The 12,481-nt window shown below is 36.5% G+C and overlaps 1 protein-coding gene across 5 annotated transcripts in view; it reads left to right on the top strand.

Annotated features, from left to right (window-relative positions):
* Nucleotides 1–12,481, top strand: part of RTTN (rotatin) — a 143,049-nt gene that overhangs the window by 9,029 nt on the left and 121,539 nt on the right. For 4 of the 5 annotated variants that reach the window (XM_072758079.1, XM_072758080.1, XM_025997730.2 and 1 more), the window contains 3 exons: nucleotides 3,663–3,828; nucleotides 5,783–5,964; nucleotides 8,265–8,380. In XM_072758079.1, coding sequence (XP_072614180.1) covers nucleotides 3,663–3,828; nucleotides 5,783–5,964; nucleotides 8,265–8,380 — 464 coding nt within the window. The remainder of the gene's footprint in view (nucleotides 1–3,662; nucleotides 3,829–5,782; nucleotides 5,965–8,264; nucleotides 8,381–12,481) is intronic. The other variant, XM_072758082.1, reaches the window with a different exon arrangement.

The following is a 12,481-nucleotide window of genomic DNA, read 5'->3' as shown; positions in this document are numbered from 1 at the left end:
AAATAATCTCTTCAGGGCAGCCCGGGTGGCTCAGTGGTTTAGCGCTGCCTTTGGCCCAGGGCGTGATCCTGGAGACCTGGGGATCGAGTCCCACGTCGGGCTCCCTGCATGGAGCCTGCTTCTCCCTCTGCCTGTGTCTCTGCCTCTTTCTCTGCATCTCTGTGTGTCTCTCATGGATAAATAAATAAAATCTTAAAAAAAAAAAAATCTCTTCACTCAACATGGGCTTGAGCTCACAACCCCAAGATCAAGAATTACATACTCTAGTGACTGAGCCAGCCAGATGCCCCTGGTTTGTATTTTATGAAAACTATTTTTACGCAACTTGCGATGTAGTTCATTTATTATATGATAGCAGTGCCAGACTTTTAAGGAAGAAAGCACCACCTAATGGCCAAATAAAGCACTAGACTGGCTTTGTCGAAACAGTATTTATAATTTAGGAATTCTATGCGCTTATTCATTGAAAGTTGAATATTAAGTTACAGTGATTTGTCATCATGCTTCACAATTAATCCCTATTCTGTTCAGAGTTTCCCTGATTCTATACCACTTGAATACTTATGCTGTACATTAACTTTATTATAGATCTCAGAGGGCATTGAGTTCCTCATTAACATTCTTGAAATAGAGCGTTTCCTGAATGACTGATAACAGAGAGCTGTAGGTACCCCATATTTCATCAGAATTAAGAGTTATTCTGTTGATTAAAATAGTATCTTTGAAGATTTATTCATGTATTAATGTTTATCTATTATTAGCTATATGCCAATTGATGTTCTAGTCTCTAGGGGGGTTAACACTGAACAAAGCAGATAATGTGCCTGCCCTTCTGAGCTTATCCATGAGAAGGTTGGGAATAGGAAATAAATGAGTAAACAAGTTCGTTTCAGATGAGAAGTGCTTAAAGGAAATAGGAAGGGTGGTATGACCGAAGGTGATCAGGGAAACGTGGCTTACCTGGATATGATGGGCGGAGAGAGTCTCTCAGAGGAGGTGACCTGAAGGGTGAGAAGGAACCATCTATTTGAAGAGCTGCAGGGACAGTATTCCTGGAGGATTGGGGGCCTCAGAAATGAGGTGACCTGCCTGAGGAACAGCAACCAGGCTGGTGTTGTGAGTGGAGTAGAGTGGGCAGGGAATGAATGGGGCACAGAGAGGGGATGGGGTGAGATCAGAGAGGTAACCAGGGGCCAGAGTGTGTTCGGATTTGTACATCTTAGTAAGTCTTTCTTTCTTTCTTTCTTTCTTTCTTTCTTTCTTTCTTTCTTTCTTTCTACATCTTAGTAAGTCTGTCTTTCTTTCTTTCTTTCTTTTCTTCCTTCCTTCCTTCCTTCCTTCCTTCTTTATTTATTTATTTATTTATTTATTTATTTATTTATTTATTTATTTATGATAGACAAAGAGAGAGAGAGAGGCAGAGACACAGGAGGAGGGAGAAGCAGGCTCCATGCCAGGAGCCCCATGCGGGACGTGATTCCGGGACTCCAGGATCGCGCCCTGGGCCAAAGGCAGGTGCTAAACCGCTGAGCCACCCAGGGATCCCCTTAGTAAGCATTTCATATTTTCTTTGTAGTGCAGTGAGAAGCTCTTGGATAACTTTTTTTCCTCTGCAGATACCTTTATTTTACTTAAGTCTTTTTTTTTTTTTTTTTCAGAATTATTTTACTTAAGTCTTGAAGAAAATTATGATAAAATATGTATTGCATAAAGTATGCCATCATAACCATTTAGAAATATGCAGTTTTGTTGGCATTAATTGCATTCATAGTCTTGTGCAACCATCACCATTATCTGTTTTCAAACATTTTTCATCACCCTAAATAGAAGCTCTGTGACCATTTAGCCATGCTCCCCAAGTCCCCTTCCCTCTGCAGCCACTGATAACCTCTCTTCTACAATCTGTCTCTAAATTTGCCTGTTCTTGGTACCTCTTACAAGTGGAATCATGCATTTGTCCTTTTGTGTCTGGCTGATTTCACTGACATCATGTTGTCAAGGTTCATCCATGCTTCAGCTGTGTCAGAACTTCATTCCTTTTTACGGATAATGTTCCACTGAATGGATAATGCCACATTTGGCTTATTCATTTACCTGTTGATGGGCATATGAGTTTTCGCCTTTTGGCTCTCGTGAATAATGTTTTGGTGAACATCGGCACATCTGTTTGAGCTCCTGTTTTCAGTTCTGTTGGGTATACCTGAGAGTGGAATTGCTGGGTTATATATTCATTCTACATTTAGCCATCTGAGGAACCACCAACCTGTTGGCCACAGTGGCTGCCTCATTTTACTTCCCAGCTGGCAACCTATGATGCTTCCAGTTTCTTCACATGCCACCAACACTTGTTACTTTCCCTTTTAAAAATTACAGTCATCCTAGTAGGTGTGAGGTGGTATTTCACTATGGTTCTGATTTGTATTTCCCTACAGACTATTGATTAATGACTAGTGGGTGATTTCCTGTTGACTTTTTACATGCATATTGGCCATTTGTGTATCTTCTTTGGAGAAATGTCTTTTAAAGTCCTTTGCCCTGGGTGCCTGGGTGCCTTAATGTGTTAAGTGTTTGCCTTTGGCTCAGTTCACGATCACAGGGTCCTGGGATCAAGCTCTGTGTCGGGCTCCCCACTTAGCAGGTGGAATCTCCTTCTCTCTCTGCCCCTCTTCCTGCTCGTCATTCAGACTCCACTGAGCTCAGAGCCTGACAAGTGGCTAGATCTCCTGACCTTGAGATCATTACTTGAGCTGAAATCAAGAGTTGAAAGCTCAACTGAGCCACTCAGGCACCCATGGTGGTTTATTTATTTATTTATTGTTGAGTTTAGGAGTTCTTTATATATCCTGATTATAAAGTCTTTTTTAGATCTATGATCTGTAGGTATTTGTTCTCACTCTATAGGTTGTCAGTTTCTTCATAATGTCCTTTGATGCGTAAAAGTTGTTTTTTTTTTTTTTTTTTTTTTTTTTTAAGATTTTATTCATGAGGGACACACAGAGAGGGTCAGAGACATAGAGCAAGAGGTGGGACTTGATCCCAGGAACCTGGGATCATGACCTGAGCCAAAGCAGACCTCAACCACTGAGCCATCCAGGTTCCCAAAGATTTTTGATTTTGATGAAGTCCAATTTATCTTTGTTTTCTTTGGTTGTGCTTTTGGTTTCATGTTTAAGGATCTATTGCCAAATCCAAGATCATGAAGATTTACCTCTATATTTTCTACTGAGAGTTTATGGTTTTTATTTAGTTATTTATCTTTAAATTTAAAAAATTTTAAAAATATTTATTTATTTATTTTGAGCTTATGGTTTTAACTCTTATATTTAGGTTGTTGATTCTTTTTTACATGTGGTTTGAGGTAGGGTTTCTCGTAGAGTTGTGAGCAGGGGAGTGCATGACCTGCTATTTTGCTTTGGCAGTCCTGAATGTTACAAGTCAATAGTGCTGGCTTGAAGGCTAGAGATAATCAGGTCAGTTAGATATAAATCTAAATGTGCTAAGTGAATACTTCAAAAAGGTTGATCTTTACTTTTACCCCAGTAGAAGTGTTTTTATAAAACATCTTAACTTTGTTAATGTTTTTTTGGAAGAATGACATAAAAATTCCGTAATCATAATTTGTTGCTATTGAGGGATAATTTTATTCTTTTTTTTCCTCTTAGATACAGTTTCCCAAAATTCTTCTTTGTCATACTGTCATGAAGTTAGAGTTATTCATCATTCTCAGAATCCTTCTCTGGGAAGCAGTAGCCCCCGGCCTTCTGTGGTTGGACGCACAGGCCAGCGACCCAGAGGAGATGGACAGGATTGGGATGCTGTGTCTTCCAGGTGACTGTTGAAATACCCAGTTAACTTGTGCATGTGTGTTTTGGTTTCAGAGGGAGATTAATATTTTTCTCTATCCTTTCTTTTGGAATATTACCACAGGTATTGGCCTTGTGTGGAACCAATGGTTTCCATACTTTTTTTTGACTGTGAGCCACAGTAAGAAATAATCTTAGTTTTAACTCAATACTCAGTACACAGATGTATGTTCTTATGTGTGTGTATAGGTATGTTTGTGTGTTTGTACGCTGTGTGTGTATTCCTGCCAAAATAAGGTGTTCACAAAATACTCCCTTGATTCCCTGTGCTATGTAGTAAACTGTATTTTCTGTTTTTTTCCATTTGATTAAAAAAAGATTGATGATTTTGACCTATTAAATTATTTTCATCAGCCACAAATGGAATGCAATCTAGTTTAAAAGCATAGGTTTAGATGATAGATAATATTTTGATAGTATTTCAAACCCGCATTTGTAAGTCTAAACATAGTTTAAATGCATCAGTATTTACTATTAAAGGGAATGATTGGAGGCTATAAAACAAAGGTTCATTTAAGATGCACAATTTATGGTATTTTACTTATTTATGTAAATATAGATTTTTATATATTAACTTTGTTTAACAGGATTGGCATGGGTGTTTGTGTGTTACCTCATCCCTAGGCTACCAGCATCTTATAAACATATTAGTCTTCTTTTGGTGTCATCTTAATAAATGCTCAGTGAGATGAATACTCCTCTGTTGGCTTGATTATTTACTCATGACTTTGCTGTTGCTACAAGCTGACACTGATTCATGCTGGCTGCATGGTTGGTGTTACACCAAGTGCTATACATGCTTTATCTCCTTTACTTGTCATCCTGACAATCCTGTAATAGCATTGGTATTATCATCGTCATCATTTTACAGGCAAACGTGGTTGGGAAAGGCGATGAGCCTTGCCCCAGTTTATACAGTTGGTGAAGAGGAAGGCTGGTGTTGAGACAGTATGAGCTGAGAGCCTGTGCTCCTAGTCCTTCTATAGGAGTTAGTGGGTTAGGCATGGTTTTTCTCTTTATTCTGGGAAAGCCTTTCTGTCTTGTTCTCTAAGTTGTATCTGGTGTGCTGCGTGCATATAAATTCTCACTCCTCACTCCACACCGTCCTCATGGGGCCTGTTAGAGTTTGAGAGAAGCCCACCTCATTTTCGTATTTTGGGATGTTGAAATTGAAGAAATGACAAAAGATATATTAAATTTTGGGAGTTTTACATGTTCAGTAGCATTAGTATATCTGGGATTCAGCTTCAATTATGGATAACATTAAAAGTAAAAAATTTGAGGTCCTTTATAAATGTGAGTTTTAGGCCTTTCTATAGCCCTTTATCCCCACCCCTTCACTTGACACCTAAGGTAAGAATTTTTTATGAAGAAAGCCATGAAATACGGGATGTTCCACTTTTGGTACATTTTCAAAATCATGATGTGATGCTGAATGTACTAAATGAAGTAATCCATTTATCCTCATGTTTTTCTGGCATTTTCTAGCATTCTTCAGTTGCTAACACTGGCTTATTTAGAACATTTGGTGAAAATCACAGAAAATCTAGGAAACTATAAACGATTTAGTTTTGCCTCTAAGTTGATTACAGAAGAACTTTGCTATGAATTGGCTTGCTTTTCTCTAGAAACAAATGGATTATTAGTGGTAATGTTGATTGCTCTTCTAGGAATTTTGAGAACACCATTTTGAAAAGCGATATATGAGTGCATTTTTGGTTTCATTTACAGTTTTGAGCTATCTTTATGGAATTTAATCTTATAATTTGTCTAGGTTTCACAAATCTGACCACATTGTTGCATGAAGCAACGTAGTTGTGTCTAACATGAGGCTTCTCATGTGCCGGACAGCAGAGATGCAGTAAACCTTTTTGTGAGCTGTTTCCATATTCAAGAATTATCATTTGTTTATTTTACAGTGGAAGTAGTAGTCATGCTCCTGTGAACTCTAGGATCTCTGTGCATTCACCTTTGGATGTGGTACACATAGATCTGCCTGAGCTGGAGGCCGAAGACACTCTGGAGCTACAATTCCAGCAGCTCAGTCTGCCCCAGTTCTGTGTCTCCGTTCTGCAATCAGCAGTTCCTCTCTTAAGAACAGGTTAGCTGTTTTTGAAGTCATAGTTCTTGTTATGTAATTTATCGCTGTTTTGTCCATTTTGTGGGACTCTTTTCTTTTTTTCACTTACCCGTGTTAGGAACTTGCTTTTTTTTTTTTTGTTAGGAGCTTTTTTATAAAGATTTTATTTATGTGAGAGAGATGAGAGAGAGAGAGAGAGAGTAAGCTCAAGTGAGCACTATTTGGGGGAGGGGCAGAGGGAGAAGCAGACTTCTCTGTTGAGCAGAGCAGGGATCCTGGTGCGGGACTTGATTCTAGGACGCTGGGTTCATGACCTGAGCTGAAGGCAGGTACTTCACTGACTGAGCCACCCAGGCGCCCCTGGGATACAAATTCTTAGAATTTAATAAAGTCTTAATATTGTCTAAGTGAATGTGGATGACATGAGCGTTGTTTGGATAGAGTATCCCCTTCCATTTATGGCTTTTTGTATATACTTCCACTTCTGTATGACTATTTTAAACATAAGCACTGAAAAAACAATGTGACCAGAATAATAAATTATAGAAGGTGGGCCAGCATGAATAGACTGGGATAAGAAAATCTTTGGCTTTTGCTCTTTGGAAACTTTTTGAGTCGCTCACAGTTGTTCAGTTGTCCTACTCAGTTCGTGGTTAAGCTATGAAACATGTGAAAAACAAACCCCAAACTGGATTCTTACCTTTGCAGTAATTTCTTTTTCTGAAAAAAACCAAACTCAAAAAAACCTCTCAAACATTCTGGAGTTGCCTCTTCTCTCAGTACGCTGGGTAAATTCTCAAAGATGTACTAAAGTATATATGGTCATGTAGTTGTAATTTTAGTTAAGCGTGATAGGAACAGTAACAATATGACCAATGTCTGCCAGAGTCACTAGAACAGCAGTTAGCGTATGTGGAGTTCCCGTCCTGCTCATCTGGCTTTGTGTGCATGGTTTCATGCATTCCTCACACCACCCCAATTTATCTTTCCATGAGTGGTAGTTAGTACTTTCATCCCCATTTTACAAATGAGAACACTGAGGTTCAGAGTGTTTTGGGAGCTTATCCAGAGTCATGCAGCTAAAACGGAGGCTTGAGCCAAGATTCTTCTGAAGCCAGTGACCATGCTCCTTAAGCACTTAGCAGTTTGTGAGATACAAAAAGGTTTGGAAGTGATAACAATATTTTATTCTCTGACTCTCTACATTTTCAGTAGTTGATAAACTTGTCAAGATATAAGATAAATAAGATTTGTTTTTTTGGTTGATACTGGCTCAATAAAATCTATCCCATTTGAGTTGTTTTCTAAGTGTCGTAGTTTATTTTTGCCTGCTTGGAGGTGATGGGGAGGGAAGCAGGATGGAGGTCTATGTTTGGGAAGTATTAAAAATGTTTTTATCCTAAGGAAAACCAAATACCCTAACTTATCACTGACTGAATAACTGTGCTGCCAGGAGTTAGACACACGTATTAATTAATTCATGTATTAGTAATGTGAAATAAAGAAAGAGCTGAACTTTGGCATCATGAAGTATATATGTTTGCATGGTATACTGAGAAGAACAGTTTTAGATTAAATGATTTCGCATTTAACCTTTTCTTAATTTGCTGTAAAAAGTCAGATTGATAATTATAAAGCTGTATCTTGGTACATAAATTTTTCTAAGTGTTCTCTTGCCCTTTTGTGATAAATTATTGCATAATTTGTAATTGTTCAATATCATAAGAGATTTCTAAGAGAACTTGCTCCAGCTGTTCTAATGGAACAATTAATCTAGGCCCTTATGATCTGGTGGTTTTACTTTTATTCATTGGAAATTGGCCTTTGGTATGTGGGACCAGAAAGTCTTGACTGAATGTTCGCCTTATGGATAGTAGAGTTCCTTTGTTCTGTCTCTGGAGAAAAGAGATTGCTTTGGTGGGTGTGATAGCCTCCTAGCACTAAATAGGAGATTAATAGAATGCATTTTTAAACCTAACCTGGTGCTTTGTCACATACTACATGTAACACGAAAAGGTCTCTGAATTAGAAAAATTTAACCTATCTCATGGCATTGTTAGATTTTGCTACTTTCTTTTTGAATATCTCACTTATGAGTGCATTGGACTTGTGGCTAAATTAGGATTGTGATTGGAACAAAAATGTTAATGGTGGTTGTAGATTGTGACTTCCCTATATGTCTCTTTCAGTGATTCTAAGGACATAAAAAAATAAAAAGAGAAAATAGGAGTTTGAGGGTATCACTAACCAGAAGATTGAGCAGTATGATATCTAGCTGTTCATTTGAAAGTTAATATTTTTTCTTCTATCTATATTCCTAGGTAGTAGACAAATGATAATAAGAGTTCTGGAATTGCTTGCAGAGGATATGATACTTATTGATGAAGCAATTTCAGCCGATATCTGGGATGACAACAGCCTTTTTGCTGTAGATATGGTGAGAATCCGTATTTTCCTTGGGATGTGGTAAATAATATTTAATTTTGTTTTGATCCTTTTAAGCCTGTTTCATTGTCTCATTAGTCTTTGAAAGCTTTCTTTCATACCAATTATGTCTCAGGCTTATTTTGTTCATTCTGAAACAGGTCATTTCTCTAGAAATTCTGGTTACTTATATTTTTGATTCTGGTTTCTCATAATGGGAGGATGTATATTGGGATGAAAAACAGGCCAGTGTGGTCCTTATAGCTACTGTCCTATCATTTTTCTTCTTTTAGTAATTAGGAAATAACGTATTTTTTAAGATTTTATTTTTTTCATGAGACACAGAGACAGAGACATAGGCAGAAGGAGAAGCAGGCTCCATTCAGGGAGCCTGATGTGGGACTCGATCCCAACACTTGGAATCACACCCTGGGCCAAAGGCAGATGCTCAGCTGCTGAGCCACTCAGGTGTCCCAGGAAATACGTATTTTTAAAAAATGAGTCCAAATTGCTATTTTTCTGATTTTAAATTTGTTTCTTTATTCATACTTACACTGTTGCTCATAGAAAGTCTTAGTTTTTAGCAATATCAACATAATTACTTATTAGCTTTAACCTTCAGCACATACTAAGCTAATTTCAGAATAGTAGTGTTCGTATCACTGTGGTCAATAACTGATAAAATCTAAAATTTCTTTGCAATTCTTTTTGACTTAGACTAAGTCTCACTATGAATATACGGTCAAGAGGTGCCTGTGTGGTTCAGTTGGTTGAGCATGTGACTCTTGATCTCTGCTCAGGTAATGATCCTCAGGTTCTGACATCAAGCCCCACATCAGGCTCTGTGCTGAGTGCAGAGGCTACTTGAGATTCTCTCCCTCTGCCCCTCATCCCACATGAGCTCTCTCTTTCTCTCTCTAAGTAAATACATAAAATCTTTTTAAAAATACAGGAAAAAAAACTGTGCCTCAGAGTCACTTGAAAGAACTCTTTTTTCTGTTACAATTTATTATACAGTTAGATTTGTTTTAATTTGTTTTTACTTTTGGGAATTGTTTTCTCCTCATAAACATGTAACTCAGAGATGTTCCCTTGTCATCCTGTTCTCTGGTTTGTATTTTATATTTTTATTTTAGTTTCTGCAAATATAACCAAGTAAGCATGTAGATTCTCATTGCTCTTCTCATGTCTCACATAAAAGGTCGTATGTTATATATGATTTTATACCTTGTTTTTTTTTAACTTAAAAATATATCCTGTTTGCACAGGATAATAGGTATGGAGATTTTCCCATGTCCATATGTGGAGGTGTTCATCATTCTGTTGGATAGGGTGCAAGTGTTTCAGTGTCTGCTTATTCACCCAGTTTCCTATTATTAGACACAGTTGCTAATATAAATTATGTAATATGAATAATGCACATATATCATTTCATACATGTACAAATGTGTTTCTAGGGTAGATTTCTTTAGGATTGCTATATCAAAAAAGGTCAGAGGGAGGGTGGATGTGGGGATGGGCAAAATGGATGAAGGGGAATGAGAGGTACAGGCTTCTAGTTATGGAATATCTAAGTCCTGGGAATGAAAGGTACAGCAGTACAGCATAGGGAGTATAATCAATGATATTATAGTAGCATTGCATGGTGACAGGTGGTAGCTACACTTATAAGCACAACATAAAGTACAGAGTTGTGGAATCACTGTATTGTATGGCTGAAAGTAAATGTAACCTTGTGTGTCAACTATACTTGAAGAAGAAGTAAATGTATTTTAAATCCTAGATATTGTCCCATTCTTCTATATGGCTGTACCATTTCACTCACTCACCAGCAGTTTATTAGAATGTGTTTTCTCCTACACACTCAGCAGTAGGGTTTATAGTCCAACTTCAGATTTTTGCCATTTGGATAAATAAGTGAGGATTTAGGTGCTATTTGTTCTTCTCTGAGTAAAGTTGAGGATCTTTTTGTAACATTAAAAGTCATTTTCATTTCTTTTTCTGTAAGCAGTCCAGGCATTTATCCATTTATCTCTTGGGTCATTGGTCTTGTGTTCTGATTTCTATGAGCTTTTATATATTAAGGACCTTGACTTCCCAAGACAGGTTGTAATTTTTATTTCCTCAGATTTTTCTTTTTCTTTCTTCTTTTCTTTTCTTTCTTTTCTTTTCTTCTTTCTTTCTTTCTTTCTTTCTTTCTTTCTTTCTTTCTTTCTTTCTTTCTTTCTTCTTTCTTTCTTTCTTCTTTCTTTCTTCTTTTCTTTCTTTCCTAATGATGCTTTTGACTCTGCAAAATCTTTTATTCATTTGTTTATTTTTTAAAAAAGATTTGAGAGAGACAGTGCAAGAGCAAAGGTGGGAGGGGTGGAGGAAATGAAAGAGAACCTCCAGCAGACTCCCTGCTGAGTGGGATGTCATCCCATGACTGTGAGGTCACGATCTGAGCCAAAATCAAGAGTAGCCACTTAACCCACTGAGTCACCCAGGTGCTCCTTTATTTGTTCATTTTTTTATATAGCTGGCTTAGTCAATTTTTTAAAAAAGATTGGTTCTGGATTTTGAATTATAGATTTGCTTCACATCTTGGGAAAAACATGCTCAATCTATTTCTTGAAGTCTACATGTTCGTCTTTTAAGAGTATTTTTCTCATATAGATTTTGCACATTTCTCATTGTTTAGTCATATCTGTGTGAACATATATTTATGTGGGTTTTTAACAGCTTTATTGAGGTATAATTGACATATAATAAGCTGCACATGTTTTAAAAAGTCTTTTGTTACATTTTGACATGGATACACATGATATAGATTAGTTTGCATTTTCTAGAATTTTGTATCTATGAACTCATGCTTTTTTGTCTGCTATCTTTGAGTGAGATTATTCTGAGATACAGTCATGTTGTGTGTATCCGAAATTCATTTTATTACTAGATGCTGTGTTCTTTGCTATTTGAATTTCAGTAGGGAAGATAATTTTTGAGAGTTACGGCTTTATTTTTTTGAAAGAAGTGTTTTGGTAAGTAATATTTCATATGAGTGACTAACGTGTATAGGAACCTCAGGAGTGTTAGATACTATTTCCTTAAATATGTATGTCTCCATGTATTTCGAAACCATATTCTTTTTTACATTTCAGTATATCATAAATTGTCATTTTATGTCTTCTGTTTTAAAATTATCATCCTATTTCTTTGAAGAACTGATAATCTGTCTTTTCTATTAATGTAAGCTGGTAACTTAAGTCTTTCTTTTTTTATTTATGCTTTCCTGTCAGAGAAGCAAAAGCAAAATTTATTAGTCACAAAAATATATTTTGATTCCCATTGTTGCCATTTTTTTTCTCTTTTTGTTATGTTGACCTAGGTCTACCTTTGTTTTGTTTTATTTTATTTTATTTTATTTTATTTTATTTTATTTTATTATTTTATATTTTATTTTTTACCTTTGTTTTATTAAACTTTGTTATAGACTGCCTGGTTCTTGTGAATAGACGTTAGAACCTAAAACACAAAATACTGATGTGTACTTTTTTTTTTTTAAGATTTTATTTATTTATTCACAAGAGACACAGAGAGACAGAGAGGCAGAGACACAGCAGGCTCCACGCAGGGAGTCCAACGGGTCTCCAGGATCAGGCCCTGGGCTAAAGGCGGAGCTAAACTGCTGGGCCACCCAGGCTGCCCCTGATGTCTACTTAATACCAATACATGTGTGTGGGAAAACCCAAACCTTAAAACACACACACACACACACACACACACACACACACACACAGCTCTTGAAAATAGAAACATGTATTTTATAATAGGTATGATATATTATTTCAAGTCTTTGATTTTTTTATCCATAAATTAGGGATAATAGTTCTTAATCTTAGTTTTTCTTTAGTCCTTAAGGTTATCATACTATTTGGTAGTACTTCTAGAAGATTTTCACATATTGAAGGTTTTCAACAAGTGATTTTTTTTCTTAGAAGTGTGAAGAATGTTTTATCGGTTGCTTCTTAAATTAACTTAAATTTTCTTGGCCAGAACATTTATCTGTAAAAGTTAGTCATTCACTTTTAACTTTTGGCTGCTGATCTTTTATGATTCAATGAATTATTTTTACTTT

The sequence above is a fragment of the Vulpes vulpes genome, chromosome 5 (assembly GCF_048418805.1).
Source record: "Vulpes vulpes isolate BD-2025 chromosome 5, VulVul3, whole genome shotgun sequence".
NCBI classification, from domain to species: domain Eukaryota; kingdom Metazoa; phylum Chordata; class Mammalia; order Carnivora; family Canidae; genus Vulpes; species Vulpes vulpes.
The sequence above is the reverse complement of the archived record's forward strand: the minus strand, read 5'-3'. Positions and strand labels throughout refer to the sequence as shown.